Consider the following 27,942-nt stretch of genomic DNA (forward strand, 5'->3'; position numbering starts at 1 on the left):
GTGTTTTGCTGCTAACTCATGATACCAGTAACATATTCTGACTGGTCTGGAATAGATATTCATATAAGCAGCCAAAGGATTGTTATTAAATGTTCTATAGTTTATGTAGGAAAGGCCTACGTATTTGCTGCTTATCTAAATAGTAAGATTTCTCTTCTGTAATAAGATAGCATTATGTCAGCTTGTACAGAAAGCCCCTGTGGCATATATTATTATGGAAAGCATGTGTAGCATATCTGATCACATTGTAATGTATGACATTTAAATTTCTTAAACGAATGTGCAATAAGCCCGTAATCAAGCTTCAGTTTAACGAATGCTTTATATAATCTCTTTTTTTCTTAGCCCCAATTCATCTTTGATAAACATATAATAATGTTTGGGGCTTTCTTGCATCTATCAGTCAAATCCTTTATATTTAGCCCCAAATAAGCCAAATAATGAGGGGTTTATCTAATAACAGACTTAAAAAGCATACATTATCTTTATACAATATGATGACTGTCGATGGTCAAAACAAGACTACAATGAGGAAGTGTGTGTACAAAGCAAGTTTTCTCTGGTGAAAATCTGAATCTGATATTCTTTGTAACTTCGTTGAGGGCGCTAAACACCAGTTGATAGCCAATAGGTGGTGACACAATGGTATTATTATCAGAATGTTATTACAGCACGATATACTCAAACTTCCGCCTAACAATTGTGTTAGGAGGCAAAAATAAATTTTGTGAAGCCTAATTAAAAAAATTATGTTATTTGGTATTTTATTAATAATCAGTAAAAAGAAGTTCATTAATTATAGCAAAAACCTTAATAAAGAGCTAAGCTAAATGGTTATTGAAATGAATTTAAAACAAAAATATGCTAAAAAAATTTTTACAAAATTTTAATTAAAATCTAAAATTACATGATCATTTTAATTACTATCAACATTAGTAGACTGAAGATAAATAATGTATTCATAAGTAAATATATGAAAAAAAATATATTGATAATAAAAAGTATTTTTAATAGATTTAAACAATACTTTTAAATCTATTAAAGATAGATTTCAGAAATCTATCTTTTTAATAGATTTCCAACTAAGTCTGGAATTAGTTGAATTCCTAATTCCAGACTTACAAAATTGGGAATTCAAGAAATAATTAAAAGAAATCTTGGAAACGATGGTTTTCTATAAAGAAACAGTTCCAAAACCAAAAGAAGTAGTGGAAGAATTTAGGATAAAGGACAGTGAGAACTTAAATATTTGCAGGTAAGGAAGGAGGAAGGAAAGAAAAGCTAATGAAAACGTTGAAGGTGGGTTATAGTTGGCTGAAATGGAAAAAGTATTAATTGACAAATATATATTACTTACAAAACACTAAAATTAATTTTTTTAAATACACCAAAAAACATAAATAATTGTTGTCTTTTTAAGCCATCCCAATAGAAGGTGTAAATTCAGTTTTAAAACATGAGCTTAAAACAACTATTAAAACATATAACTCAGATTGCCTACCAATCTTAATGCATTCATATTATATAAGTTGGGTAGATAGAAATATATTTCCAAAAAGATAAAGATAAATTGAATCTTAAACCGATCAAAATGAAAACCCCTCCCATGAATAAAAAAGGTTAAGAGAAGGTAGTAGTATTTGTAAAAGCTTTAACAAAAAGATTTAAACAACTTTTTTTTAATACAAAAAGGGAATTATGTACTTTTTCACTATCAATGTCCAACAATGAAGTTTCTAAATCACTACTGATAGATACTATAAGCTTGATTACAGGTATATTGCACATTCATTTGCAGTCGCATCTAAGAAAGTTGGACGTCATACATAACAACAGGATCAGATATGCCAAGTATCCAATACCTTTTTATTTTTAAAATTATCCTTTTTAAATAAACTTATTTTGTGATTAACACTAAAGCCAATTTCTCTGGCCTGCTATATTCATATTAAAGACAAATTCTTCTTTATTGTACTTTCAATATTTTTTTTTAATTTACCTTATTTGTTTTAAACTGCAATTATTGTCTTAACAAATCAGTTTATTAATGTTTTTTTCTAATTAAAAACTTTTAAACTAGTTTTTTTTAAAAGTTTTATCTAATCCCTCACATTTCTAAGGAGAGAGATAAAAATTGCATTAAATTTTAAGTAAAGTTTCTGTAAATGGTTCTTAGAATAATTTTGTTTTACAATTTAATTATAATGAAATAAATTGTTTAATTATTTGGAAAGAAGCCCGTAATTTTTGTTTAAACATTTTATTTGTTAAAATTTTTTCAAAAAACAATCAAAGTTATTAAACTTGTCAACATTTTACCCCATATGTGTTTTTATGAATGAAGTTCACTAATTATTACTTCAAATCTTCATCATCAATTATCACTATTATTTGTAACATTAGGCCTAATTCCTGCCACTTAAACCTCCTTTGTTTTGATTTCTGTATCATCATTATTTTTCAAAAATTGACTTAATTGTTCATCAGAAGTATATTCAATTACTATTACATTATTAAGTTCTAAACATTTATTTAACACCTCTTTCCCCACCTGTTTTTTTTTTGTAATCCAATCTAGGTTTTGCTAAGAAATTTTGAAATACATATACATAGTTGTGAATTTATTATTTCATTCTTTCTATACTCAACCTTTTACAATGAATTTTCAATCACTTATGAGGGATATCTCTAAAGCAAAGACCGCTGGGAAATTTTTCTCCTTAAGGTTAACACCTGTGTCTTTCATGGCCATGCTAGTAATGTACACACTGGATTGCTGTCTGTAAGTTTTCACGTTGTAGTATCTTTGATTATGTGTGAGTTATTATGTTATAAAATTAATAGGAAAATCGAAGATGCCGCCGACTGTGAAATACGTCGAGTCATATGTTTTTTAAACCATCAAAACGTTAAGTCAGTAGAAATTCATAGGCAGTTGGTTGCTGTATATGGTGATAATGTAATGAATAAAAGAAACGTTCAAAAATGGTGTGAAAGATGTAGAAATAACAGAATTAATGTGCCTGTTGATGAACGTTCGGGGAGGCCTTTGATAACACCGAACACTTGTTGAAATGTGTCTGTGATGAAATCAGAAAAGATTGTCGTTCAACAATTTCCAACCTGGCCCTTCTTTCTCTTGATGTTTCAAGAGCTGTTATCGGTCTCTTTGTTCATGACCATTTAGGCTTCAAAAAGGTTTGTGCACATCTTAACGGAACGTCACAAAAAAATCCGAATGGGATTTGCTTTGCAATTTTTGATGCGCTACACAGAAGAAGATGATGAGTTCCTTAATTCAATCATTACCAGCGATGAAACATGGATTTTGTATTACACGTCAGAGAGAAAATGCTTGTCAAGTGAATGGCGTCATTCTCAATCACCAACCAGACCAACAAAGGTCAAGCCCCAGCCGTTTGGATGCAAACTAATACTGACCAACGGCGTTGTCCTGCTGCATGATAATGTAGATCCACATGTTGCGGATCCGACACGTGATTTACTGAGAACATTTGGATTGGAAATTTACAATCACCCACCATATAGTCCAGACTTAGCACCTTCTGATCACCATTTGTTTGGGAAATTAAAAGAATTTTTGAGTGGTAAGCAATCTGTGGGTGACAAACTTAAAAACGCTGTTAATCAGTGACTAAATGGACTGGCAGCAGAAAAATACGAGGGTATATTGAAGGTGGTGTATCGGTACGATAAATATCTTAATTCATCTGGCAATTATATAGAGAAGTAGTATAAAGAATGTAGTTTAAGAGAAATAAAGAATATTTATAAAGTTTTCAAAATAAATTTTTTTTCAATGAAATGGTCTTTACTTTAGAGAAATAGCTCGTACTATGATAAAACAGATTTTCAATCTGTTATTAGATATTGATGACTTAAATATTCCAACAATGAAATATTTAATAAGATTACTGTGAAACATTATTGTTAATAGGCTTTCTTTCAAACCTTATAACAGTCTGTTTTCTGTAAAGAAGTTAATTCTTTAATTAATTTAACAAAATAATTCGTTAATGAATTAATTCTCTATAATCCTATAAAGTTAGCTGTTTTTGAGGTTGAGAATGGAAGATGGAAGTTTTATTAAATTTAGGTTCTAATAATGGAATGGGTTACAAATTGAATACTTAAACACCGCCTAAAATATCACCAAAAAATAATTTGGATTTCATAAATAAACAGAAAAAGCTGATTTTTTTCAAATATCTCAAAATATGTTGATTTTAACAAAAAATACTTAGTTACAGTTTTGTAAAAAATAACTAAGAAATAACCTTTGTTTATGCTCGTAAATTGTTTAATTTATGGTATAAGGGAAGGGGATAATTAAATAAGTTTCTATCCAATTCAAGAAGTTTTTTGTGTAGGACTGTTACTTTCAGTAAATTATAAAAATATGTACTGTGGCTTTCTAAAAAGCTGAAAAACATGATTTTGCAAAAGATTTATCAGTATTTTTTGATAAATCAGTTACTTTTTGATAAAATTTAACAGTATATCTAAAGAATTGAAAATTTTTATGAAATTTAAATTTATACTGTTCTATATTTTCCTAAAATTAGTAGTTTACAGTAGCATGCAAATTAATCTGAACACATGTGTTTTTTAATAAAAGGTAATTTTATTTATAGAAAAAATCATACCTGTACAATTTGTGAATATCTAGTAATTGATAGGTCTTCCTTTATTTTTAATCACTACATGCACAGGCTTCAGCATCGATTCAACAAGTGTACAACACCTTTTTTGATTTCTTCATCATGAAACCATACCAATATTATTGCTTTAATGAGACCAATTTAGTGGTACAATTCATTTTTCCGAGTTGTTTTTTGACTATTGCCCAAAGATTTTTAATCGAGTTTAAGTAAGGGGAGTTGCCTCATCACAGGAACACTTTAATGTTTTGTTCTACAAACACATTTTCCACTCTTTTTCAGCATATGCCAAATCTTGTTGGATTACTTAGTTACCTTGTGGGAATTTGCTTTGAATGTGTCACAACCTTTTCCTTCAGAATCTTGGTATATCCATCACTTTTCAACATATCATCTACTGAAAGTAATGTGTATGGGCTTTTAAATGTGATAAAAACCCAAAAATATTTTTCTGGGGATGTTGAACTGATTGTTGAATATGAGCCAGTGATGTATTTTCATATGTTGCTTTTCTAACATACAAGATCTGTCCAGAAAATAATGTCACCAAGTCTACAAGTATGAAAAAAAACATTTATTTACATAATAATAAGAATAATACCTGTACATTAAAATTCTTCAAAATATTGTCCCCGTGATGTCAAAAAACACAATGAGCATGGTCTTGATCTTTGATTTGCTCACTCAAGCCTTCTTGGGGTGAGGGGATGCCGAGAGGTGTGCCACTTGGCACTTGTCTCTTCGTTTTGGGGTCAAGTGGAATATCCGCATTTCATCATCCATGATAAATTCTTCAAAGAGTGAGGATCATTTTCACACATTTCCAAAATGTCTTGACAAGTTTCCACTTGGGAGCGTTTTGGTCATCAGTCAATATTCTTGATACATGCTTTGCACACACTTTTCTCATGTGCAAATCCTTGGTCACAGTCTCGTGGGTGATAGTTTTTGGAATATTTAACATATCAGCCATTAAATGAACACTCACTTGACTGTCTGTTTGCAAAAGTTCTTTCACATGAGTCACATTTTCATCATCTGAGAAGGTTGACGAGCGTCCAGCACGGGCTTCATCATCAACCTATTCACGGCCTTCCAAAAACACCTTCTGCCATCAGTAGACTTGCCTTTGTGATAAACATACATCCCCGAAGACCTGTTGAACCATTGGAATAGTTTTCGCCACGGACTTGCCAAGTTTCACACAAAACTTGATCGTGTATCTTTGTTCCAATGAGCAATTCATTGCAACTTGTACAAGAGATGAAACAGAGGTTTATTAAATTTCCCGTCCTTCATCACCGAGATCTCAGAGACAAATGAACAAGCACTTGCTCAGTAGTTGATTTAAACCACCATCGATCCCGGCATATGACAGAGCACTTCAACGTAGTCATTTTACAATAAAATGTATGACATTACTTTCCGAACAGACCTTGTATGAAACCTTTGCCCCTGAACATAAAAATATGAGTCGTCAGAAAACATAACATTTTTCCAGTCTTCTTGGTCCAGTTAGCACATGCGCTTTGGCTCACAAGCCTTTTTTGCATATTTTTGATATTAAAAATGGCTTTTTAGCTGGCCATCCAGTTACAAGAACAGTTACATCTAACAGTCAAGTGTGAAGCTGTTCAAATAGCTGCTAATTGTCAATTTAAGGGCATAGCAGATAATTTTGGATTAAGTTTACTTTTTCTCACTGAATCTGTGTTAGAATAATTTTTCTTTTACAGCCACATTTGCCTTTCCTTTAGAGGAAAAGGAACCAGTTTAAACTGTTTTAAATTCAGTGTTTCTAGTCCAATACCACACTCGGAAGCTATTTGTTGTTATAACATACTGGTATGCTCAGAAAGAGAAACAATTTTGGAATACTTTCTTGAAGTTATGTCCATTATTATACAATCAAGAAACAGAACAAAAAAGATGATTTTGTAATGAAAAATGAAATAAACTTTCACATAACACTATTTATACAAAGAGTATTGCTAAATAACCTCATGTTACACAGACAACTTAAAGAATGGGTGTGGTTAAGCAGTACAGCCACAACACAGAAATAAACAATTTCCTGTGTTCAGATTAATTTACACACTACTGTAGGAGATATCTGCAAAAATACTGCTTTATCAGCAATTTGAGAAAGTGGTATAGTTCAAAATTTAGAACCAATTTCTACAATAAAGCTTTAATAACATTTTCATTTTTTAATACTGATTTTACTTGTCTGTTGTTGCATGACTGCAGTTTGAAAGTATTACTCCAATAATGAAAATTTACTGAATTTAATTAAAGATTTGTATGAAAACTAATAAATTTCATTTGGTCAATTAATATTTGTTGCTGCCAATACTGATTCACATATTTCCTTTCTGATATTTTGTGTACAATATCAATTATACAAGTTCTATGACAACAAGCAGTTTATCAAATTTAATAGAAAATTAATATGAACCAATACTTAATGTACAAGTTTTTTCATCTTAAAAAACCTTGTTTCACAACAGATTGAAATTGAATGGAATAAAACTCTAAAACAACTTTGAAAAATATATTTAGCATCTGCAGAGCACAGTACCATTTGCTAAGAATGTTTAACAATCATTTGACTTTAATAAACAATTGCAGTCTAATTTATATACATATTATGTACATTATATATATCAGGAAATTAATAGAAAAAAATTTCAAAAATTTTTTTAAGAAAAGGTTGCAAACATTTCCCTGATTTTACTTGCAGATAAGATTTTTTTTAATAGGGTTCTATATATCCTTAAACCCTGCTATTGACACCCATTAGTGTTAACAGTGACTAAGGTGGAGAAGACAAGTCCAATAGTACAATTCTTGGAATCTTTATACATTGTAATGATCTGTATTAAAACTCTTATTTCAGTAGAAAATTAAGAGTAAATCATAATAAAAATAGGCATTTCACGTCAAAGATTTTTTAAAAATAATGCCAATTTTCAATTAAAGAAATCAAACACTCCACTACATTACTATTTGAAACCTTAATTTAAATAATTTTTCACTTAATTGAGTAATATACATACCTTGTATATTTATAGGTGTTAAAAATGGTACACATATTGCTGCTAATATTTCTGGCGTAAACCACATCAATAACTGCTTTCCTTTAGGAATAGTTTGTGTTGTAGATAATTTAATACATTTATCATCCGTACTGATTTGTGATATAATATTATAACTATGGCAATCATCAGCTAATTTAATATATTTTAACATTTTACTCCATTTATTTTCTACACAGTCATTGTAATCTTCTTTGGAGGTTTTTAATGATAATAACCCATCAGAGTATGATACTAATATTTCCGTTTCCTAATAATAAAAATAATTGTAATTAATTAAGAGATGGCAATTTTATATGTTTGTATTATAATATTTAAATAAAATATAAAATCCTTTCCTCTACAAAATAGATTAAACTCATAACTGTTGTGAGATGACACATAAATGGAACTGTAATCATTTAAACAACCGGTTAATTACAAAAAAGTAATTTGAATTGTGTTTGATCTTTTTTTTTTCATTAGTGGTTAAGAATCATTTACGTATTTAATTAGATAATAACAATTTTTACATAGTTAATTAATTATTATTTGCACCTGAATTGTAATAAAAACACTAGCATTTAAAAAAAGCAATGCATTTGGCTTTCCCTGAACATCAAACAAAAAGAAATCTCAATTGCAATAATATCATTGGAATCCTACATATGTAAAACAAAGGACCACTATTGCATCATTTCTAAATTTCTGGTTTTTAAAAACCACATAAATATTACATAAACAGAAATATTTCAAATTTAGTGGACTAAGTTTATATCACAATTGCTTAAAAAATCAGTAATAAGCATTAATTTGACTTAATTGAAAGCAAATTTATAATAATTTAAATTAAAAAAAAATCATGTTATAAGTAAACAAATACTGAAATACTTAACTCAAGCTGAAATCAAAATGTGTAGTCTACTAGGGCAAATTATATTTATAGTGTAACAATTTCATCAAGTCTAATGGGATTGAACAGTCTCCAGACGAATTAAAGTCCATGTATAATGGATAAGTCAAACAGTGTATTATGATCACAATAAATTTGAAATGTAAAATTCAGAAATTTTGTTTGAAATTGTTTATATCTATTTATTTACATAGTAACAATAGGCTTAAGCCATCTTACAGTTACTATATAAGAGAATATTTTGTATTACATGAAAAATCACATGCCTGACCAGGATAAAAACGCGGGGACCACTGGATGAATGGTTGAGATGCTACCACACTGCCATAGAGATCGCATAAATGTATATTAATAATAAATTCAGAGTTCACTTATAGCAAGATCAATTTTGAAGAAAATATGGGGTCAGTCTTGATGCAATACAATCTCTGTTAATCATACCTCTTTGAATAAGGGATGGATTTTTTCATAGTGACAACAGTTTATGAACACATGGAAGCTACTAGATCTAACTTATACAATTACAATCTATAATCTTTAAATTACTCATGTGTATAGATAAAAAAACTGATTTTCCGTTTAAAAAAAATAAATTTAATTCATTCTACTCTATTTCACAATAGTGTAACAATGTAAAATTAAAAAATTGAAACAAAATTACAACAGAAAGGAATTCAAATTTCATAAAAAAATAAATTATTAGTATAATATAAAATAACCCATCACTGAATTGGTTTAGATGTCAGATTAACAAGATCCAGAAAATGGGATTATACAGTACTTAATAATATATTTGTACAAAAACACCTGACCAAAGTTCACCAGATTTATTGTCCATTAATAGCTTATGAATATTAATGAATACATCTTTCAATCAATGAAATATGTAATCAGAGTATAACCCTATTTAATTTTGTTTTAATTTTTATAAATAATTTATAACAGCACTCATATTATAACATTTATATAACTGTATAATGGTAGTTAGAATTGCATAAACAGAAATCATACAAAGAAAAAAAGAAAATAATAACAAAAATGCTATAAAATAGTTTTTTTTTAAATAATAAAGCCATGTTTAAAAAAAAGTAAAAATAATACATTTTTTATCCTTCTATACACTTCCACTTTCAGAAGTTAACTCACAATTAAAAATAACATCCAATGTCATACTAACCAATAGCTGGCAGACTAAAAATTTGAAATTAAAGAAATTTAAAAAAAATAATTTTTTACTTTTTAGCACATTTTTTAAAGTTTGTTTCATCAATTATTATTACATATTTTATTTTATTTAATTTTATTTTACTTTTATGTTTTTATTTTTGGTACGGATAAGCCTACAAAAATCATTAAAAATTAAAAAAAAAATTGAAAGAAATATCAATCACTAGAATCCTATATCTTGATAACAATAAGAAAATAAATACAAGAAAGTAATGTACCATAATGTAAAGTATAGTATTAGCATGAACATAGTATTAGGGCTTTCTGAAACATACAAGGTCTGTAAATAAAGTAATGAGAATAGTTTTTTTTTGGCAGCCAAAGTGACAACACTGTAAGTTACTAGTAAACACATGGTTATATGAACAGCTGATTTATATTGGGTATTAATAATTTTAGTCTATTGTTGCCACATGAGACTTTGCCACAATGAGTTTTTGTTGTGTGTTACAAAAATGAGTGATACTGATTATGAGCAATGTTGTGCAATAAGTTTTGTGTTAAACTCTGAGTGCTACCTAAACTTTTTCAAAATTGAAAAAGGCATATGGAGATGACGTTTTGTCACTAGCCCAAGTTTTTAGGTGGTTTAAAGCATTTTCATATGACCGGGAATCAGTTACGTCCCAAAAAAGCAAAAATGAGCAGATAAAAAAATCAAAACCATGCTAATTTGTTTCTTCAATACTAATGGCATTGTCCATAAAGCATTTTTTCCTACAGGTCAGACTTTAAATCAATATATTTATCAAGAAATTCTTGAAAGACTGCGGAAGAGTTGCCCACATGAGACCATCCATCAAAGACAACTATGCTGCATCATAACAATGCACCTTGTCACACTGCACTCTCAATTAATTGAGTTTTTGGCAATGAAAAACATTTCTGTAGTTCCTCAACCACCTTATTCACCTGAGTTGAGTCCCTGCGATGTTTTCCTGTTCCAGAATTAAAAAAAAACACCTCAAAGGACACCATTTTGGAACAGTAGAAAATATAAAATAAATGTAACCAACCATCTGAAGGATGGTTGAGGTTTTTGAGGCCCAACACTGCTATGAAGAGTGGGAAAACCGTTTGAAGCGTTGCATGGCTTCCCAAGGGAACTATTTTGGAGACGATAAAGTCAATGTATAATCGGATTACAAACAAAAAGCTTTTTCTGAACCAGTCTCATTACTTTAGTTACAGACCTCGTAGAAATATGTCTCATGTTTTTACCTTAAATCTTCCAACTAATTTTTTAAAATTTATGTTACAAATATACTTAGCTTATGGGAATGACATCAGGCATTCCAATGCCATCAATGATATTTATCATTGTGTTTTAACTTTCAGATTAGCAATGATAAAAATAATGTATGTATAATGATATTTAATTTAAAAAAACTTTCCAGATAAGTTACTTAGAAAAAATGCATAATGGGACTACCAGAGGAACTTCCTCTAGAAGATAAACTAAGAATCACTGAAATCAATACATTTGGTGACGATCAATCAATACATCAATACACAGATCAATACATTTGACTTGAATGTTCTTAAATAAAAAAAAATCCCTTTCGGCACGACAGAAGTAGGAAGTAGATTTCACCGGTCCTAAGTAGGGGATAAAAAAGATTTCCACCTTAAAGTTAAAAACAATTTACTCAATACAATAATGGCTTGTGAAAAACGTTTCACATGTTTAGCATACGACAAGCCCCATCTTCTTACAATTCCAGCAACATTTTGGTCATCCCTTGCTGTAAGGGTTGGTCATATCAAAAATCTTTTCAGACAAAAGTTTTAGGTAATGTTTAAAGGACTAACGACCACTTTAAACCAATTCGATATGTGCCTATTAAGTGAGATATGATTTTTTTTTTCTTTGAAACCCCATCTTTCTCACCACCTGGGCCAATGTCTGGTGATATCAAAAAAAACTTTACTTGGATAAGTTTTAGGCCCCTTTCCAAGGAATAGTAAGAACTTTAAACGAATTCGATATTTTACATAATAAGAAAGTTACAGCAATATTTTGTTTTTTGAAAAAGACCCCATTTCCACCCCCACCCCCCCATGGTCCCATTTTGCTCATTAATGAACTCGACTGCGATTTTGGGTTGTTATATTTTATGAATCAATTTGAAAGTGATTGGTGTAAAATTACAGCAGTTATCATGTCCATAAGTAAATGAAATAGATATATTTCAAAAAAAGTTTATATATATATATACTTTTTTAACTGACAGTGGTTTTGGGGTCTGGGGGATGTGCAATGCGAAGATATGTCAAAATACTTTGGAAGTCGAATCATGGTACCCATTACCTATTGTAATGGGTAATGGGTAGCTTTCTTACAAAATCTACCTAATAACATGAATGGAGCTGAGTTTCCTATATTTGAAATTAGTTACAAACATATCTACGTGTACATAATATCTGGCCACACCAGTACTTAAATTTAACAAAAAAACCAATTCGGACGTCCAAGGTAGAATGTATAAATTTCCTGCTAATAAAAGAATAAAATTGTTTCCTGCAATTCATATAGATTAATATACAACATATTTTCTTAAACATAATTACAAAATATATGAAATTTATCATCCAATCAAATATGAGTATACACATAGATTAAATGAACACAATTGAAAGTTTGATAAAATATTAACAAAATGAACATTACATTACTTCACAAAATTTAACCTTTTCCTTTTACCCTTTCTCCTCCTTTTCCTTTTCCCATTTTCATTTTTACCATATCCCCTTCTCCTTTTCTTCCCCCATTTCTTCTTTCTCCTTTCCCTTTCTTTTTTCCTGTTTTCCCCTTTTTTCGTTTTTCAATTTTCCTCTTCTTCCCTTTTACCTTTTTTAATTTTTCCCTTTCTCCCTTTTTCCTCGCACGTAGATCAGTCCAGTAGTTTTTTAGTCTATAGCGGACACACATATCAGAATGATTGAAATGGAAATATTTTTTTTTGTAAAATATTTAGTTATAACATGTGTGCTTTTCCATCAAACAGATAGCACTGGTTTTTAAAAAAAGGCATGTTTTTGCTTGTCACAGGTGTGACATCTTAGGTATACAAACAGTAGGTATATAAAAACATGCGTGTATTCAAATGCAACATTGTGTCAAAATTTCAAAGCACTTGGTGAAGAACTTTCAGAGATTTAAGATTTCGAACAAACAAACTTTATATTTTTATTTATACATATATATCCACATGCAGACATAAAGTGGCATTAACAGATTTTAAAAATAAAACAATAATCTTCAATAAAAACATAATTATTGATAGAAGCTTCAACATCAGTAAATAAAATGATGTGAGGAGCTTTTTTCAAAACTTAACATCTCCAGCAATTATAATTTTTCAATAGACAGAAAAACCCCACAGCTTAACAGCCTTAATACATTTTTTCCTTTTTTTTGTTGAAAATGTTAGTCATTCGTTCTTAATTGTGTACTCAAAACTTCATTTAAATAACATTTGAAATGGCTAAGAAATTAATAAAAAAACTGTTGGGAGATTTTAACTTTTGAAAAAATCAAGTACATGTAAATGTTTGAAAAAAAAAATAATGTTGAACAATCTGACCTTTAAATAATAGAATTTAAATTATTACATTTTTAATAGATACATTATAATTTTTAATATTATAAGGTAATAAATAAAATATTTTACATGTGAAGACTGCAATTGTCTGCGAGACAGTCGCAAGTAACTTCAACAGTAGATTCATTATCTACATCCACATCATCAAAAATTAATTCTTCATACCAAAGAAGTTCTGGAATAGAATCCCAGACATTGCCAAAGTGTTTAATTAGCAAATTCAACACATGTTTTATTTTTCTGGAGATATTTTTTGTTTTAAAACTCACTCACACAAAATCACATTCCCTTCTTTTTTATTTTTTTAACTATAGCCCTACAATTTTGAAGTTCAGCAGCTGATAAAAATGTATAGTTTACAATTTTATACTACTTTTTTATTTTATAAAAAAAAAATGGTAGTGTAACCTTTAGATTTTCACTCTGATTAACGTTATACATTTTATATTATTTCTAACAATCAAATCTAATTTTACTTTATTTCTATAGTAAGATTCACAAGAAGGCAAATTAATTAAAAATTTTTTTACGTTTTCTTTTAGGTTCAAATTTTTTAAACTTTCTATTACCACCATATTTTTCTTACAAACATGATCTAAACTGACAACTTTACAAACTATTCTAGAAGCGGATAGACCCAAAGAAAAAACTTCTTACAAACTATTATCACACCCAGCTTTTTACTTTTTAAAAAATAAATTAATGAAACTGTCTTAGGTTTTGTACCATCTTTTGATCTTTTTCTCTTAGGATCACTGGCAGAAATATGGTTAAGTAACATTTTATTTTAATTAATCTTACCTTTTGCAGTATAAATCTGATTCCGATTTATTGATATATCTTAATGCATCACTTAATATATCACTAAAGCACACACACGGTCATGCCTTATTTTTAAGAAACGTGAAGTTAGGATCGCTGTCGCAATCATTTTTATGTTTTCCTACCATTTCTACCTTTTTTCGCACCATAGTTTATATTGGACATTAAAGATGGTAATTCCATATTAAAAAAATATATATATATTTTATTCACTTTTACTTAAATAAATAAGCTTTATTCAGTTAAATACACGAACCTACCCACAAAGAAACCAAACAGTAACGAATGATGTGTTCTACGCACAGTTGATGTAGCAGACATTGGCGCGCACCGTTACCAACGTAACGTTTCTGAAACGTATTCTATTTAATAAAGGAAGTAAGAACGTGCAGAAATCTGATGGGATATTTTAGAAATAGAATTACTCAATAAATAAAAATACTTAAGAAACAAACTTCTAATGAACATGTTAATTTTTGAACAAAAAATTGCATATGCCAATTCTAAACAGCATTGAATATATTTACGTTTAATACCTAACAATTGAACCATTTCAAAAAATGGTTCGACTGAAACATTTTTAATGGAGCTGTTAAGTTTTGTTGGGAAAGTGTATTTTTAAACGGTTTTCGCAATGCATTTGTTAAGTTTTATTGGCAACACGATTCATTAGCTAATAGATGTCAACTAGCTCTACTGATAAACATAATAATCTCGATTTGTCCGCTGGTCATGTTAAGTTTAGAAAAAAAGCTTCTCGTGTAATACTTTATGAATATAAATTTTTATTTTTATTAAACTAGTGTTGTAGACAGTTCGTCACATTTCTTATGCCTTCTTAATCATGATTTTTATGATTGAATATCTATTCATCATGATTTATCTTTTTAAAGAAAAAAGCTGTTTTGGCAGAAATGGTAAGGGAAGTTACTAAAAATGTTAATGATAGACAGGATTTTAATTTTATACATTTTTAATCTTGGTTCAGTAAAGTTCTTATGACAATTCCACTTCTATTTGGAAATGGGACAAACAAACATTCTAATTAATAATTGGTGTATTATGTTATTAAGCTCATTGAAAAATACTAATATGTTAGTTATTTATCTTATTAATTCTGATGCCTGATTGTATCAGGAAACAAATGATTCATAATGAAACTAGTTGGCCACGATAGGAATGGTTTTACTAACCCAACCTTGTACTGGAAGATTTATTTACATCAGCTCCAAACATGAGTAAAATAATTATAAAACTGACATATTACCAGTATTAAGTTCCATCTAATGATAACTTTTTATATAATTATTTCAATATAAAAATATTTTTTTATAGAAAAAATAAACAAAATTCAACTAAGTTTCTCTAAACGTTTATAATATTATAATAGCGTATAAATTTATCAATAAATAATGTTTATGAATATGCAACTGCAGCATCTCAGGGAGTCATATACTAAAATTTTAAGAGCAAAAATAAGATAATGCCTGTAACCAAAGCAATGTTCATTGAACCATTTCCTACAGGTTTAAGTTGAGATTGCTGCATGCAGTTTCTTGCAAACTTATGAATTCTGTTTGTAGCTAATAGTCACAGTGACGATATTTAAAGTACAAAAGATATATTAATGTTAGGATGAAGGTGTTGGATAATTAAAATAATCTATTTTATATTACATTCATTAAAATGCATGGTTTTATTTTAAATTCATTACATTTTGTTAATTATTGTAATATAATTTTGATGAGCAATTTCTACTAAGAATACTAATAAAAATAATAAGATGTTTTAATTTTTTTTTTTACAATCCCATCAATGTAAAACACAATCTCTTTAAATGAAAAACTGCCAAATAGGATAATTTGTACATTTGTGGGCCTGTCTGTGTGGATGTTTAAAAAGTGTTTACTTAAAATACATCCAAACAGCAGAAAAAGTGTAAATAAATTTCTTTAAAAAATACTTTTTTTTCCAAATTATGAAAATATTTTTACTTTTTTAAATATTTACTTTTTAACTATGTTTCAACTTGCATTTAATGGACATAAAGTACAGTTCAAAAGCAATTTCAGAGGAAATAGAAATTATAATAAAAAATTAGTATAATTTACATATATGTACATACACACACAGTTCCAAGTACACATGCACACACAAATTGTATCATGAAGGTGGAAATACTTTAGGAATTTATACTGACAATAATGTAATGTAAAATAAGTATATATACATATAATTACTATTTTATATATATATATATATATATATATATATATATATACTGTTTTCATTGACTTAGAGGAAAGTCGGTTCTCTTCCTTGCCACCATTAACTACTTACTATATTAAGAATGTACATCATTAAAGATATATTTACAATGTTATAAACTTATCTAGTTACTTAAAAATGAAATTTAGTATTTAACTCATTAGAATTTTGATTCCTTTCCCTCTAACATAAGTACAATCAATAACAACAAAAGATATGCTGAAAAAAAATGATTTTTTAAAAATTAATTTATATCCATCCAAATAACACAATCATTGAGATTTATAATTTAAGGTAAGTACTACAGGGTTATAGGTAAAAAAAAATTCCAACTTAATTATCATTAATATATAAATAATGAATATACTAAATGACTGAAATAATAAAATTAAAAGAAAAATCCAAACAGAAATTTTTTATGACATACCTTTTTGACAACACAATCAGTTGATTCGCACTCTTTTAGAATATGTTGTAATGATATATTACTTGATGAAACACCAGAAGGAATATCGCATAATGATCTAACAATGCCTATTGAAGAATGCAATTCAATACCATTACTTTCTAAAAACTCTGTTTTTATTTTCACTACATTTTCATCAATAACCTTTGTATTATTTATATTATTTTCTATTAAATTATTAGTTAAATTTTCTAATTTGATTTTATTATTATCATTATCATCTATAGTTAATAAATTATTCCTTTTTGCTAATTTTTGTGGAACTATTGGAAACATTTTATTTTTTAATTATAAAAAAAATTACCATAACTAAACAGATTTTACTTATTCTTTATTTAGAAAAAAAAATTGATAAATCTTGAGCTATCTACTTAATAAAACTAGCTTGTAAAAATTATTTATAAATCACCACAACTATATTTGAATGGCTGCAATATAAATTTGTATGATAAGAACCGCGATGAGAAAAGAACCTGTACTGCGAACAGTGGAAAACTAAAAGTGTAATGGTATAGTTATAATCATTGTAAAGTCATTATATATTAGTTTGTAGTGACTATTAGGGGTTTAGATTTGAGGGTTGTACTTATAATGGAGGGGGTATGATCTGTGTCACCCATCATCCATCCACCCTCAATACAATAATATGTGTACTGCACTTTCCATCCCCCTCTTCCACTCTATTCAGCAAATACTATTCTATTCACTTCTATCAAACACCTTGCATTTGCTAACTCCCAGCATCCCCATTCCACTTCTATAGCAAAAACTTCATCATCTGGTCATCCATCACTCATTCTAACATTCAATTAATGATTAATTGAACCGTAATTAACATGTAATATAAATAACTAATAAGTTAATTACTATAATTCTTAAAGAAATACAATTTAATTTATGTTGATATTTACTGTTTAAAATGAAATGAGAAGTATCAAAACTCTTTTTAATCTAAAAAATTTGTAATATTCCAAAATTTTACAATACTATGTATTATATAATAAAGCAAGTTAAATTTTTTTATGTTGACTATCATATCCACAATTTTGATATCAAAGCAAAAGTATAACAATATTATAAATCATTTGAGATACCATTCATATTTTTACTCCTTAAAGAATTAAGCTATAAAAAAATTTAACATCTGCGAATGTTAAATAAACATTTATGAGCATAACTTAATTACATAAATGATAATATAAGGCAATTTAAATAGATTGTTTGATAAAAATATGAACTAGTAGAGACTACACTGAATTGTTGGCATATCTGGGCGATTCCTCTGACATCAGGTAAAATATAATTTATTATGGACTTGACTCAGATTACAGTAAAATCTGATAATTTGAATGCAAAACTTTCCTCTCTCTCTTTTTTCTTTTTCTGATTTAGCCTCCAGAACCACTGTAAGGTATTACTCCAGAAGATGAATGACAATGGTATGAATGTAAATGAAAATGTAGTCTTTTAGTCTCAGGTCAACCATTCCTGAGAGGTGTGGTTAATTGAAATCCGACCACCAAAGAACACCAGCATCCATGATCTTGTATTCAATTCTGTACAAAAGTAACTGTAGCACTGTAAGGGCTTGTCAGGATCCTACTGCTCTTAACAGTGATTTAGTTTTTTTTCTTTTCTGGTGAAGCTCTGTTCATTTTCTTAAAATGTTTTGTATATCCCTCAGCCTCCTTGATGCGTTTCATCAAAATGTTTGGAAACTTTGACACAGTTCTTCCCAGGATTTAACCATACCTTTTCAAACATTATACATTTTATCACATTCCCAGCATTGTAGCAGCTCATAACCTCATAAAAGCCAAATTCTCAAACTCACTGTGAACCACCATGCAGACACTTTTTCAGCAGGGTTGGATTTGAAAGATCCTTAAATATTGGTTTAATTTCTTGCATTACTGCTTTTGGTAGGTGTGTATCTTTATTGTGCTCATGTGGTTCTTTAACTGAACAAACCTATACATATTTATACCATATATCATCAGTCTGTGGGCATAAACTGTGTGTAGGTTGCTCATTAGTAAATGACAAGTGGAAATACTCAGCCCAAATAGCACATCTCATATCAATAACACTACTGGTATTTTTCAAAATTGCTAAACCATAATAAGTTTTTATTTCATCAATAACTGGGTCTGATAACTAGTGTAATTTACAGAGGATTAATAATAATCTACTCGTATCAGCAATATTCTTATCTGATTGTAAACAACAGCAACAATAGTTAAGTTTGTTTGAAAAACTGAAGAAAAAATTAGAATTATAAATTTTAGTTTTTTCTATGAGTATATATCTGTATGATTTTAACACTTGTGACAATATCTTAATTTTATATTCAAAAGTATCATTTGTTTCTGTTACAATAATCAATTGGGATTGTATGTTCCTAAAGTTCTGTTATAATTACTTGTATGTTAGAATACATTATTTTCTGTTTTATGAATTATTCTGTTCAAGGCCTGACTGAAGTAGTATATCATATCATAAAGTTATATATATATCATAAAGTTAGAAACATGTTATATAATAATATATTTTTATGACTTCAGATTTTCATATACATGTATCAATATATTACATAAGTTTATAAGAACAATTTTGACTTAATGCTGTGAATTCGTGAAATCTATAGATCATAGGTAATCTCACATGTTTTATTTAATACTTAAACTAGTTAAAAACTAGTAAAATGTAAATGAAAAAAAATGAATTGTCTTACTCTCATTAAATTAAACAATTGCTGTTAAAATGGGAAAAAGATTTTTTAATCAATAAGTTTTACCATTACTGTTTTAATGGTTTATCATATTTTTATTATTTAGGATAATTATTCACTTAATTTATTCATATCTATATTTTTTGTTATTGAAGGAAGGAGCTCTCTTATACTTATTCTCATCTTTCCTGGTTTGGATTCTAAATGTATTGGTCAAACTTGCTTGTTTATGTCTAACCTATAAAGCCAGTCATGTTTGGTTTTTTCAGAGGCTGTTGATCCACAGCCTTAGTTCCCCAGATAGGATTATGATATACTCTCTTAATCAACTTCTTAGCTTCCTCAGTATGGAGGCTCTAGCAGATTCATCTTACACTCACAGGTCCAATAATAAGAAAGAAGGGATCAAGAATTGAGAAAAAGGATAGTATTGAGAGGGGTTCCATTGGAGTAGTTTTCATACTCAAGTGCTTTCTTGATATGATTTGATAAGGAAACAGCTTCTTGATAATTGTCTTTGATAATCTCTTTTCTGTTCAGTTGCTGTACTAAAAGCCAATGTAATGTCAAACTGATTAAAATATGACTTTAGTCCCAAATAGGAAAATTCAGCCTTAATTCTTTGTAAAAAAAAAAACACAAGTGCTTAAACATTTAAAAACATGGTTAAACCATTAATTCTTAAACTGATTATCTAATTTTAACTACTACTTATCAAATGCTTAACAACTTTGCTGAAAATCTGCTAGAAAAAACATTTCATATAATTAAAAAAAAAGAAGCAATTAACAAATAACTGTTATAATTAATTCACTATTCTTGAATTAAACAATACTTGTAACTCCAACTAGTATGTAAAGTTTAATAAAAAATTCAGTCAAAGAATTATATTTAGTTTTATTGTGAGACAGTAATATATAAAACATGAGATTTTGATCTGGATAATATGGTACTTAGGAATATTATCTTATACAAAACTCTTTATGTAGAGTTAAAATGTGTATTTTAATATTTCTATAGGTTGTGATATATTCACAGTTGATCTGTGTTAAACAGACAACAAAGAAAATAATACATTAACATATTATTGACCAACCCAGATTCATCCCAATCTTTCAAATTTTCTCACATGTATCAAATCCACTGGATTTAAATTATATAACATTTTTCAAACTTAATTTTCATTTATCATTATAATATCTTAATTTATTACTTTAATCATTTATCCTGTCTTTTTTACGTAAAGCATCTGAAATATATAGACTATATCAGAATTATGGTCATCCCTGTGGAGAACAGAATGAAAGCAACACTTGCAAGGATATATATCACCAGCATTTCAATGGATTTGTCGTGCTGAAATGCAACATTACATTCAACTCATGTGAAGGCAGTGGAAAACCATCCCATCTGCTTACATTTTCTGAGAGACTTAATACAGTTTACTAGTTATTTTGAGTGCTTATGCTATTTTTACATGACTGCCTAAAGAGAAGTGTAATTTATTTAGGGTGTATATATGTATGTATGTTTACGTGTTTCAACATAGCTGAACCGATTTAGATGTATAACCCCAACCCACCAGGTTGGTCTAGTTGTGAACACGTCTTCCCAAATCAGCTGATTTGGAGGTCGAGAGTTCCAGCGTTCAAGTCTTAGTAAAGTCAGTTATTTTTACACAGATTTGAATACTAGAGCCCACGCTCTATTAGTACTCAACACCAGTGTTCTTTGGTGGTTGGGTTTCAATTAACCACACATCTAAGGAATGGTCGAACTGAGACTGTACAAGACTACAATTACCAGGAAAAAGAAAGATGTATTAGCCCGCATTGCAATCCGTACATTAACAGGAACATTGTAGGCCATATAATTATGCATATATATATTTAAATTTAAAAAAAAAAATTATACTACAAGTATATACAAAATTGCCACTCGCACGCTCTTTAATTATCCTATATTAAGGAGTGATTTTTGTCAGTAATGTTTTTTTTTTGCAGTCATGTTTTTTTAATAGTTATTGAGCTACATTTACTAGAAATATGACTTTGTAAACACGAAGACTTTACCATCAAAAAATTTAATCAGTTTCATAAAAATTAAGTTCTGAAACGCTTCTTTCAAATAAAGTGTGGCTTGCTGTTAGAATCTACTGCTCAACAACAGACCTTAAACTGTAAAACTTACTCAATTGTAATTTTTAAACCAACATCGAGGTCGCAAACAAATCTATCAATAAGAACGCTCCAGATTTGTAATACTGATAGAAAAAAAAAGTAAAGGACCAAAAAAATAGAGTCAATAATTCCAACCAAATCACTAAATAAAGGAAATTCCTCCTTAAACAGGTAAGCAAGTAAGCTCACTTCAAACACTTATATAATGAATTACCTACAACATTAAAAAAAAAAAAAATTTAATTTATGTAATTCATTTACAATCTTCATTTAGAATGAAATTTAAATTAATCGTTATCAAGTAGTAATTAATAATAATTACTTTTAAAATGTATTGGAAGTATCTTTTGTCCCAAATCAGATCACTGACTACTATTTTGATTTTAGAATATAACAAATATCTAAAATAACAATTAAATTTATCATACCATTTTTTAGCAGTGTCTCTCATAACCCGGTTAAAATTAAGTCCATTATTGTAGAAACACTGAGAATGGTGAATGGTAGACTTATGTAATTGTTGTAGTGTAAGGTGCTAGAGAAGAAAACATATTTTTATAAATGTAAAATTGAAATTTATGAATAGATGTAAATGTCAATTAATCAGCCACACTATTTCCTATAAATATTTTGAAACTAATTAAACTAATAAAAATCTTATTAGATATTAAAAATGTACAGCTTTATAGAAATATTTATTTTGTTTTATTCATTTCACTTTTATAAAAAAAATATTTGCAGCAATTGTAATTGTAACTATTGAAATTTAATTTAGTTAGAGAAAAGTAATAGAACACTTCAAACCTTTTTCCTAAAATATTTTGCACTTCCTACTTCTTAATCTTATAATTCTTGGAGAACCGTGGCTTCCAGTTGATTTTCTCACAATGCCATTATCCAGAGTATGAGAGTTTATCAAACATCTAACTTTCATTAGTACAATTCTGGCTTTTTAAATGTAATGTGGCAATAGATAAGTTTAATGATATGCAACAAAGACTCCCCAATCACAATTCTGACATTTTTTCTATTTCTTACGCCACATACTTTTAAACTTAGTACCTTACTTTTAAACTACAACTCTAGCAATACATAAATCCTTCAACTTAATATTATTATATTTAATTGCTATTCAAATGCCACAGTTTATTTACCTCCTATTTATTTAATTATTTTTTAAATAGTTAATCATAAAATCAAGTATCATCATTTCAAATTTTGTGTTTCTTATAACAGTAATCAATATTTAAATTCATTAGCTTTTAAAACAAGATTGATAAAATATAAAAACAAATTTAATAAATTTATATTATTTTCAAAATATCAATTGACTCAATGCAGTATTTTTTTTTTATATACCAGTATACATTACCATGTCACAAAAAACTTACAAAATATCATTTTATTTCATTAATTTCTATTGGTTTACAAACTGAGTCTAAGCCTCTGTAAATGCAGAAGTTGCAAAGTTACAAAAATTAAACCTCCTGTGAAGGCTAATACAGAGGTATTAAGATGTTTAGCCTTCATGTACTGATTAAACAATTAACTCAAAAGCCACTCAAACAACAAACTAAATTAAGGTAAAATTTTAAAAAATTACACATTAAATGAACAAATACAATATTACCAGTTGCCAACAAACAACACTTTCACAATTGATAAAATAGTAATTTTTTTTCAGTTAAAATTTGAAATTTCTATTTTATTTGGTGCTAAGACTGTGTTAAAATGTAGTCCTTTTTATGTTTATATAAAATACCAAAAGCATTGTCAACATTGGTGATTGTGGCTTTATGTCTATGAGATAGTTGATAAATGTTATAATTGAGGACTTTCACGTTTAGTATATCTTCATTTGAAGCTGTTTGACAAATGTAGAGTTGTAATGGTTCTTTTGTATTCGAGGTGTATGGAGATTACAATGGTGAAGTGTTCTGAGTATAATGATTTGGTTGTTTCAAAGTCATCTTGCAGACATACATCACTAATCAACCAATGTTGACAATAACTTTGATGTTTTTCAGATATACAAAAAGGACAAATTCAAATCAAACACATCTGACTAATTAAAAAAAAAAACCTACCAAAACAAGAACATCAATTAACACCAGGTGAGAACAGCAGCACCAGTCACAAAAGATGACTGAAAAGATGTTGAACTTATTAAAAATGTTTTGTTATAAAACTTTGTTTCATTTGTAATGTAAAAATTAATGTTTTTTAATTATCATCTCTGATCTTAATGAAAAAAAAAATTTTAATAGTTTAATTATCAATTGATTTTTAAAGACAGAAATCAAATGATAATAAAATATTTTTATTCATAGATTACAATTACTTTCATTAAATGTGGTGTCTTTCTATAAAAAACTTTTTAAGTAGTGTAGAGTATTTCAATAATATATATTAAAATGATTAAGAAGATACTTTTTATATGTCGTTCCTATGTATTGTTTATCTTGACAAGTACTTTTTGATATTGGTTTCACATCACATAATTAAATATACTTTACAAATTTCTATATTGACAAAAATATATCATAGAGACCAGACGTAAAAATAATTTAACCTCATTAAGAGGTAAAATAAGGTTATTTAAATTAAAATATAACAAAAAAGCATATATCTACTAAGAAATTCATTAACTGAATTCAATTCAATAAAATTTCTCATTTAGGAGTTTTAAATATTTGTCAAAATATTTATTTAATTGATGTTAATCAAGAATTACAGCCAGATAGGTTTTTTGGTATATTCATGCTTTCTTCAATCAATTAAAAAAAAAAACAGATTAAAAGCTTCACTTTATTAAAATAAAGTCTAAAAGTAAAACTTTGTATTTATAAGGCAATAATATTAATTTTTTTCCATTCTTAAATTATTTAATCAACTGGTTTCAGAATTTTCTGCTCAATGAAAATTATTTAACTTATTTACAGCACTTCTTTTACATCAGGGGCAATCATATTCATAACTGAGCTTTTCTTTTATGAAATCTTATAGAGCAAATAAAATAATATTCTTTTATATATATAAAATACTTTACACGTTATTTCCTAAATGTTATTTAAATCTTCAGCTTATTTAAATTCTAAATGAAAGTTTTTATTTAACACATGCACTAGTTTAAAACATTTGTTTACACTAACCTAAACAAATCATACAAACTAAAAAGAATAACTGCAAATCAAAACAATAAACAGAATGAAAACATTGAAAATCACATAACAAATGCCAGTTATATTGTCTTATTTTTTCTTAAAAAATTAGGTTGTTACAGAAAAAATAGACATTTTGTTGATAAATATGAAAACCAACCCATTATTTTTATTTAATTTTTAATATAACTTTCAGATTTTACACTTCATAATAGGCTGCAAGCTACATTATAAACTGGATTTAAATGGTCATATTCAGTCTCCACCAATATTCCTGAGACTAATAGAATCTAACAACCTATGAGCATCAGTAACAAGGTTATTTAATTGTAATTATTTCTTTAATAAGACTTGAATCAATGTCCTGCAGCATCTTAAAATAGCTGATGACTAATTATGTTTACCATTTACCCATGAAAAGAATATATGAATTTTTAAAAATAATATTAGTAACATTTTTATAATAATATTAGTAACAAAAAATACATATCTATAACAGTAGTTACAGAGATAATTGTGAAATAGGCAAAATTTTTAAATCACACCAGCTGACCTATTAAAAACATTCTCATTGTTCATCACAAAGGGTGCATCCATACAAAAGTTTCAATCATTTATTTTAGGTCTACAGATAGGTTCCTAAGTAATTGGAATGTGAGTGATTCAAATGAATTAGTATTTCCTAATGGAAATACTAATAAAATGAGCTGTTGCACAGATCATTTCCATATTTTTTTAAACAATTAATTGCCGTAATGGAAAATAGCAGTCAATAATTACTTTTAACATTTTTTCCTGTTAAATCATAACATTACATGATAGGAAACACCTATATGAAAATTAAGTAAAATTTTTCTGTATACTGGTAGGGCTAATTATTTAGCCAAAATGTGTGTTCAAATTAACCCTATTCTATAAAGAAGTCCCAGTTGCTGATGAAAGCCATGATTCTGTACTTCAGTGTTTTGCTGGAGAGATTTTTATTTCACTAAAAATGTTTCAGATTCAAATAATTATTTATTAATCATTATAATGGAGAAAATAATTAATAGTGAGAATGAGGGCCTATATCCCAGATAATTTTTATTAATAAAATTATGACTGAATAGCACACACCAAAAGTAATTGTTATAGATTAACAAATTAACCTATAATAGGTTGTTATTTGTTATTAGGTTAACAAATTTAGGTAGTTTGTTCAGTTTTAGTCACCCAGTGATGTAAATTATATTGCATAATATTAAATGAGTCCCTTACATAATTTTTTTTTGTCAGATGACAATAAATGGTCATCTACTGTGACATTGATATAAATATTATATTGTGACATCAGTGCATATAGTATTTAACTGAGTGCGGGATCAAAATCTTTTCAAAAATTCTTACATGGACAGGCCATGACTGTTTTGTAGGACCATGTAATATAAAATGATAAGCTATACAAATTAATCAATATAGTCTAAAGAGGTGAAAATAAAATTAATATATTTTTTTGTTTAATTCAGTTATACAAGTAAATTTAAATTAATTATAATAATTATATGTATACTAGAAAATGAATGGACAAGAACTATTGAATTTAAAATAAAATTTAAAGTAGTATTTAATTATACTATTGAATTAACATGGAAATATAAATAGTACCAAGAAGGGATCAAGATAACGGTCAGAGGTAGTTAATGAAAAAGGATTGTTTGTATACATAAATATAAATGTTCCAAAAAAAAATATATACACAGTTTGAATGATTGTAACTTCAATTTTGATTCACATATAATATTTAATTAATATTATATGTGAATCAATATTGAATCACATATTCAGATTAATATTTAAATTGCAAAAGAATCTACATAAAATGTGTAACTTTTCTTCCTACTACAGATTTTCCAAATCATTACTGTCCTGGTCAATACACTGCTGATAACAATGGGATACCACAGATGTACAAAATCATTACTGTTCTGTCAATACACTGCTTATAATGATGGGCTATTGATTCACAAACTTCAACAAACATTTCATTTGGTGTTGCGGCACATTCTTGCTCAATTGCAACTTTTAATTCTTCCTGTAGTGTCAATTTTTTGGTGTAGACTTTATCTTTAAGGTATTCTCACAAGAAAAAGTCCATTGGTGTCAGGTCTGGGGAACAGGCAGGTTATTCTATAGGACCTCTTTGTCCAAGTTATCTGTTTGGAAGATTCTCATCAAGATTTGCTCTTACATCATGATGATAGTGTGGAGGTGCTGCATCCTGTTGGAAATAAAATTCACCATTTTCAATCCATGAATCCATGGTAAAACAGATTCTTGCAGTAAGTTCAAGTAATTGGCACCAGTCACTGCACTGTCAAAAAAGAATGGTCCAATTAATTCTTTGCTTGAAATGTCACACCACACAGAATTCTTGGTAAATATTCATTGTGTTCCTGTGTAACATGTGGATTTACAGTTGCTCAGTAATTACAATTATGCTGATTAATTGTACCATTTAATTTGAATGTAGCTTCATCAATCCAAACAATCTTCTCTGAAAACTGAACATCCTGTTCACATTTTTCTAAGTACCATTCGCAAAATTGTTTTCTTTAGTCCAGATCATCTTCATTGATAGCATATACCATTGTTGGAATGTAACTTTTCCATTTACAATGTCTTAAAATGCGATGGACACTTGATTTACTGATAGCAAGCTCTTCACTTGATTGTCTTAAAGATTTTTTGGATATTTCACAATAACATTCCAGTATTCTTTCTTGGATGATGAAGCTCATTGATGTTCTTGATCTTCTGGAACGTTGTTTATG

The 27,942-nt window shown here is 28.1% G+C and overlaps 1 protein-coding gene across 1 annotated transcript in view; it reads right to left on the minus strand.

Annotated features, from left to right (window-relative positions):
• Prdm13 (PR/SET domain 13) overlaps nt 1–27,431 on the minus strand; it is a 36,679-nt gene extending 9,248 nt beyond the window's left edge. The window contains exons 1-4 of the mRNA XM_075377726.1: nt 27,360–27,431; nt 25,124–25,154; nt 17,022–17,128; nt 7,742–8,030 (exon numbers count right to left, since the gene is read on the minus strand). Of these exons, the coding sequence (XP_075233841.1) occupies nt 7,742–8,030; nt 17,022–17,128; nt 25,124–25,154; nt 27,360–27,431 (499 nt within the window). The remainder of the gene's footprint in view (nt 1–7,741; nt 8,031–17,021; nt 17,129–25,123; nt 25,155–27,359) is intronic.
• Nucleotides 27,432–27,942: the final 511 nt, after the last annotated feature.

This window comes from Lycorma delicatula, chromosome 10 (genome assembly GCF_047948215.1).
Source record: "Lycorma delicatula isolate Av1 chromosome 10, ASM4794821v1, whole genome shotgun sequence".
Classification (NCBI taxonomy): Eukaryota; Metazoa; Arthropoda; class Insecta; order Hemiptera; family Fulgoridae; genus Lycorma; species Lycorma delicatula.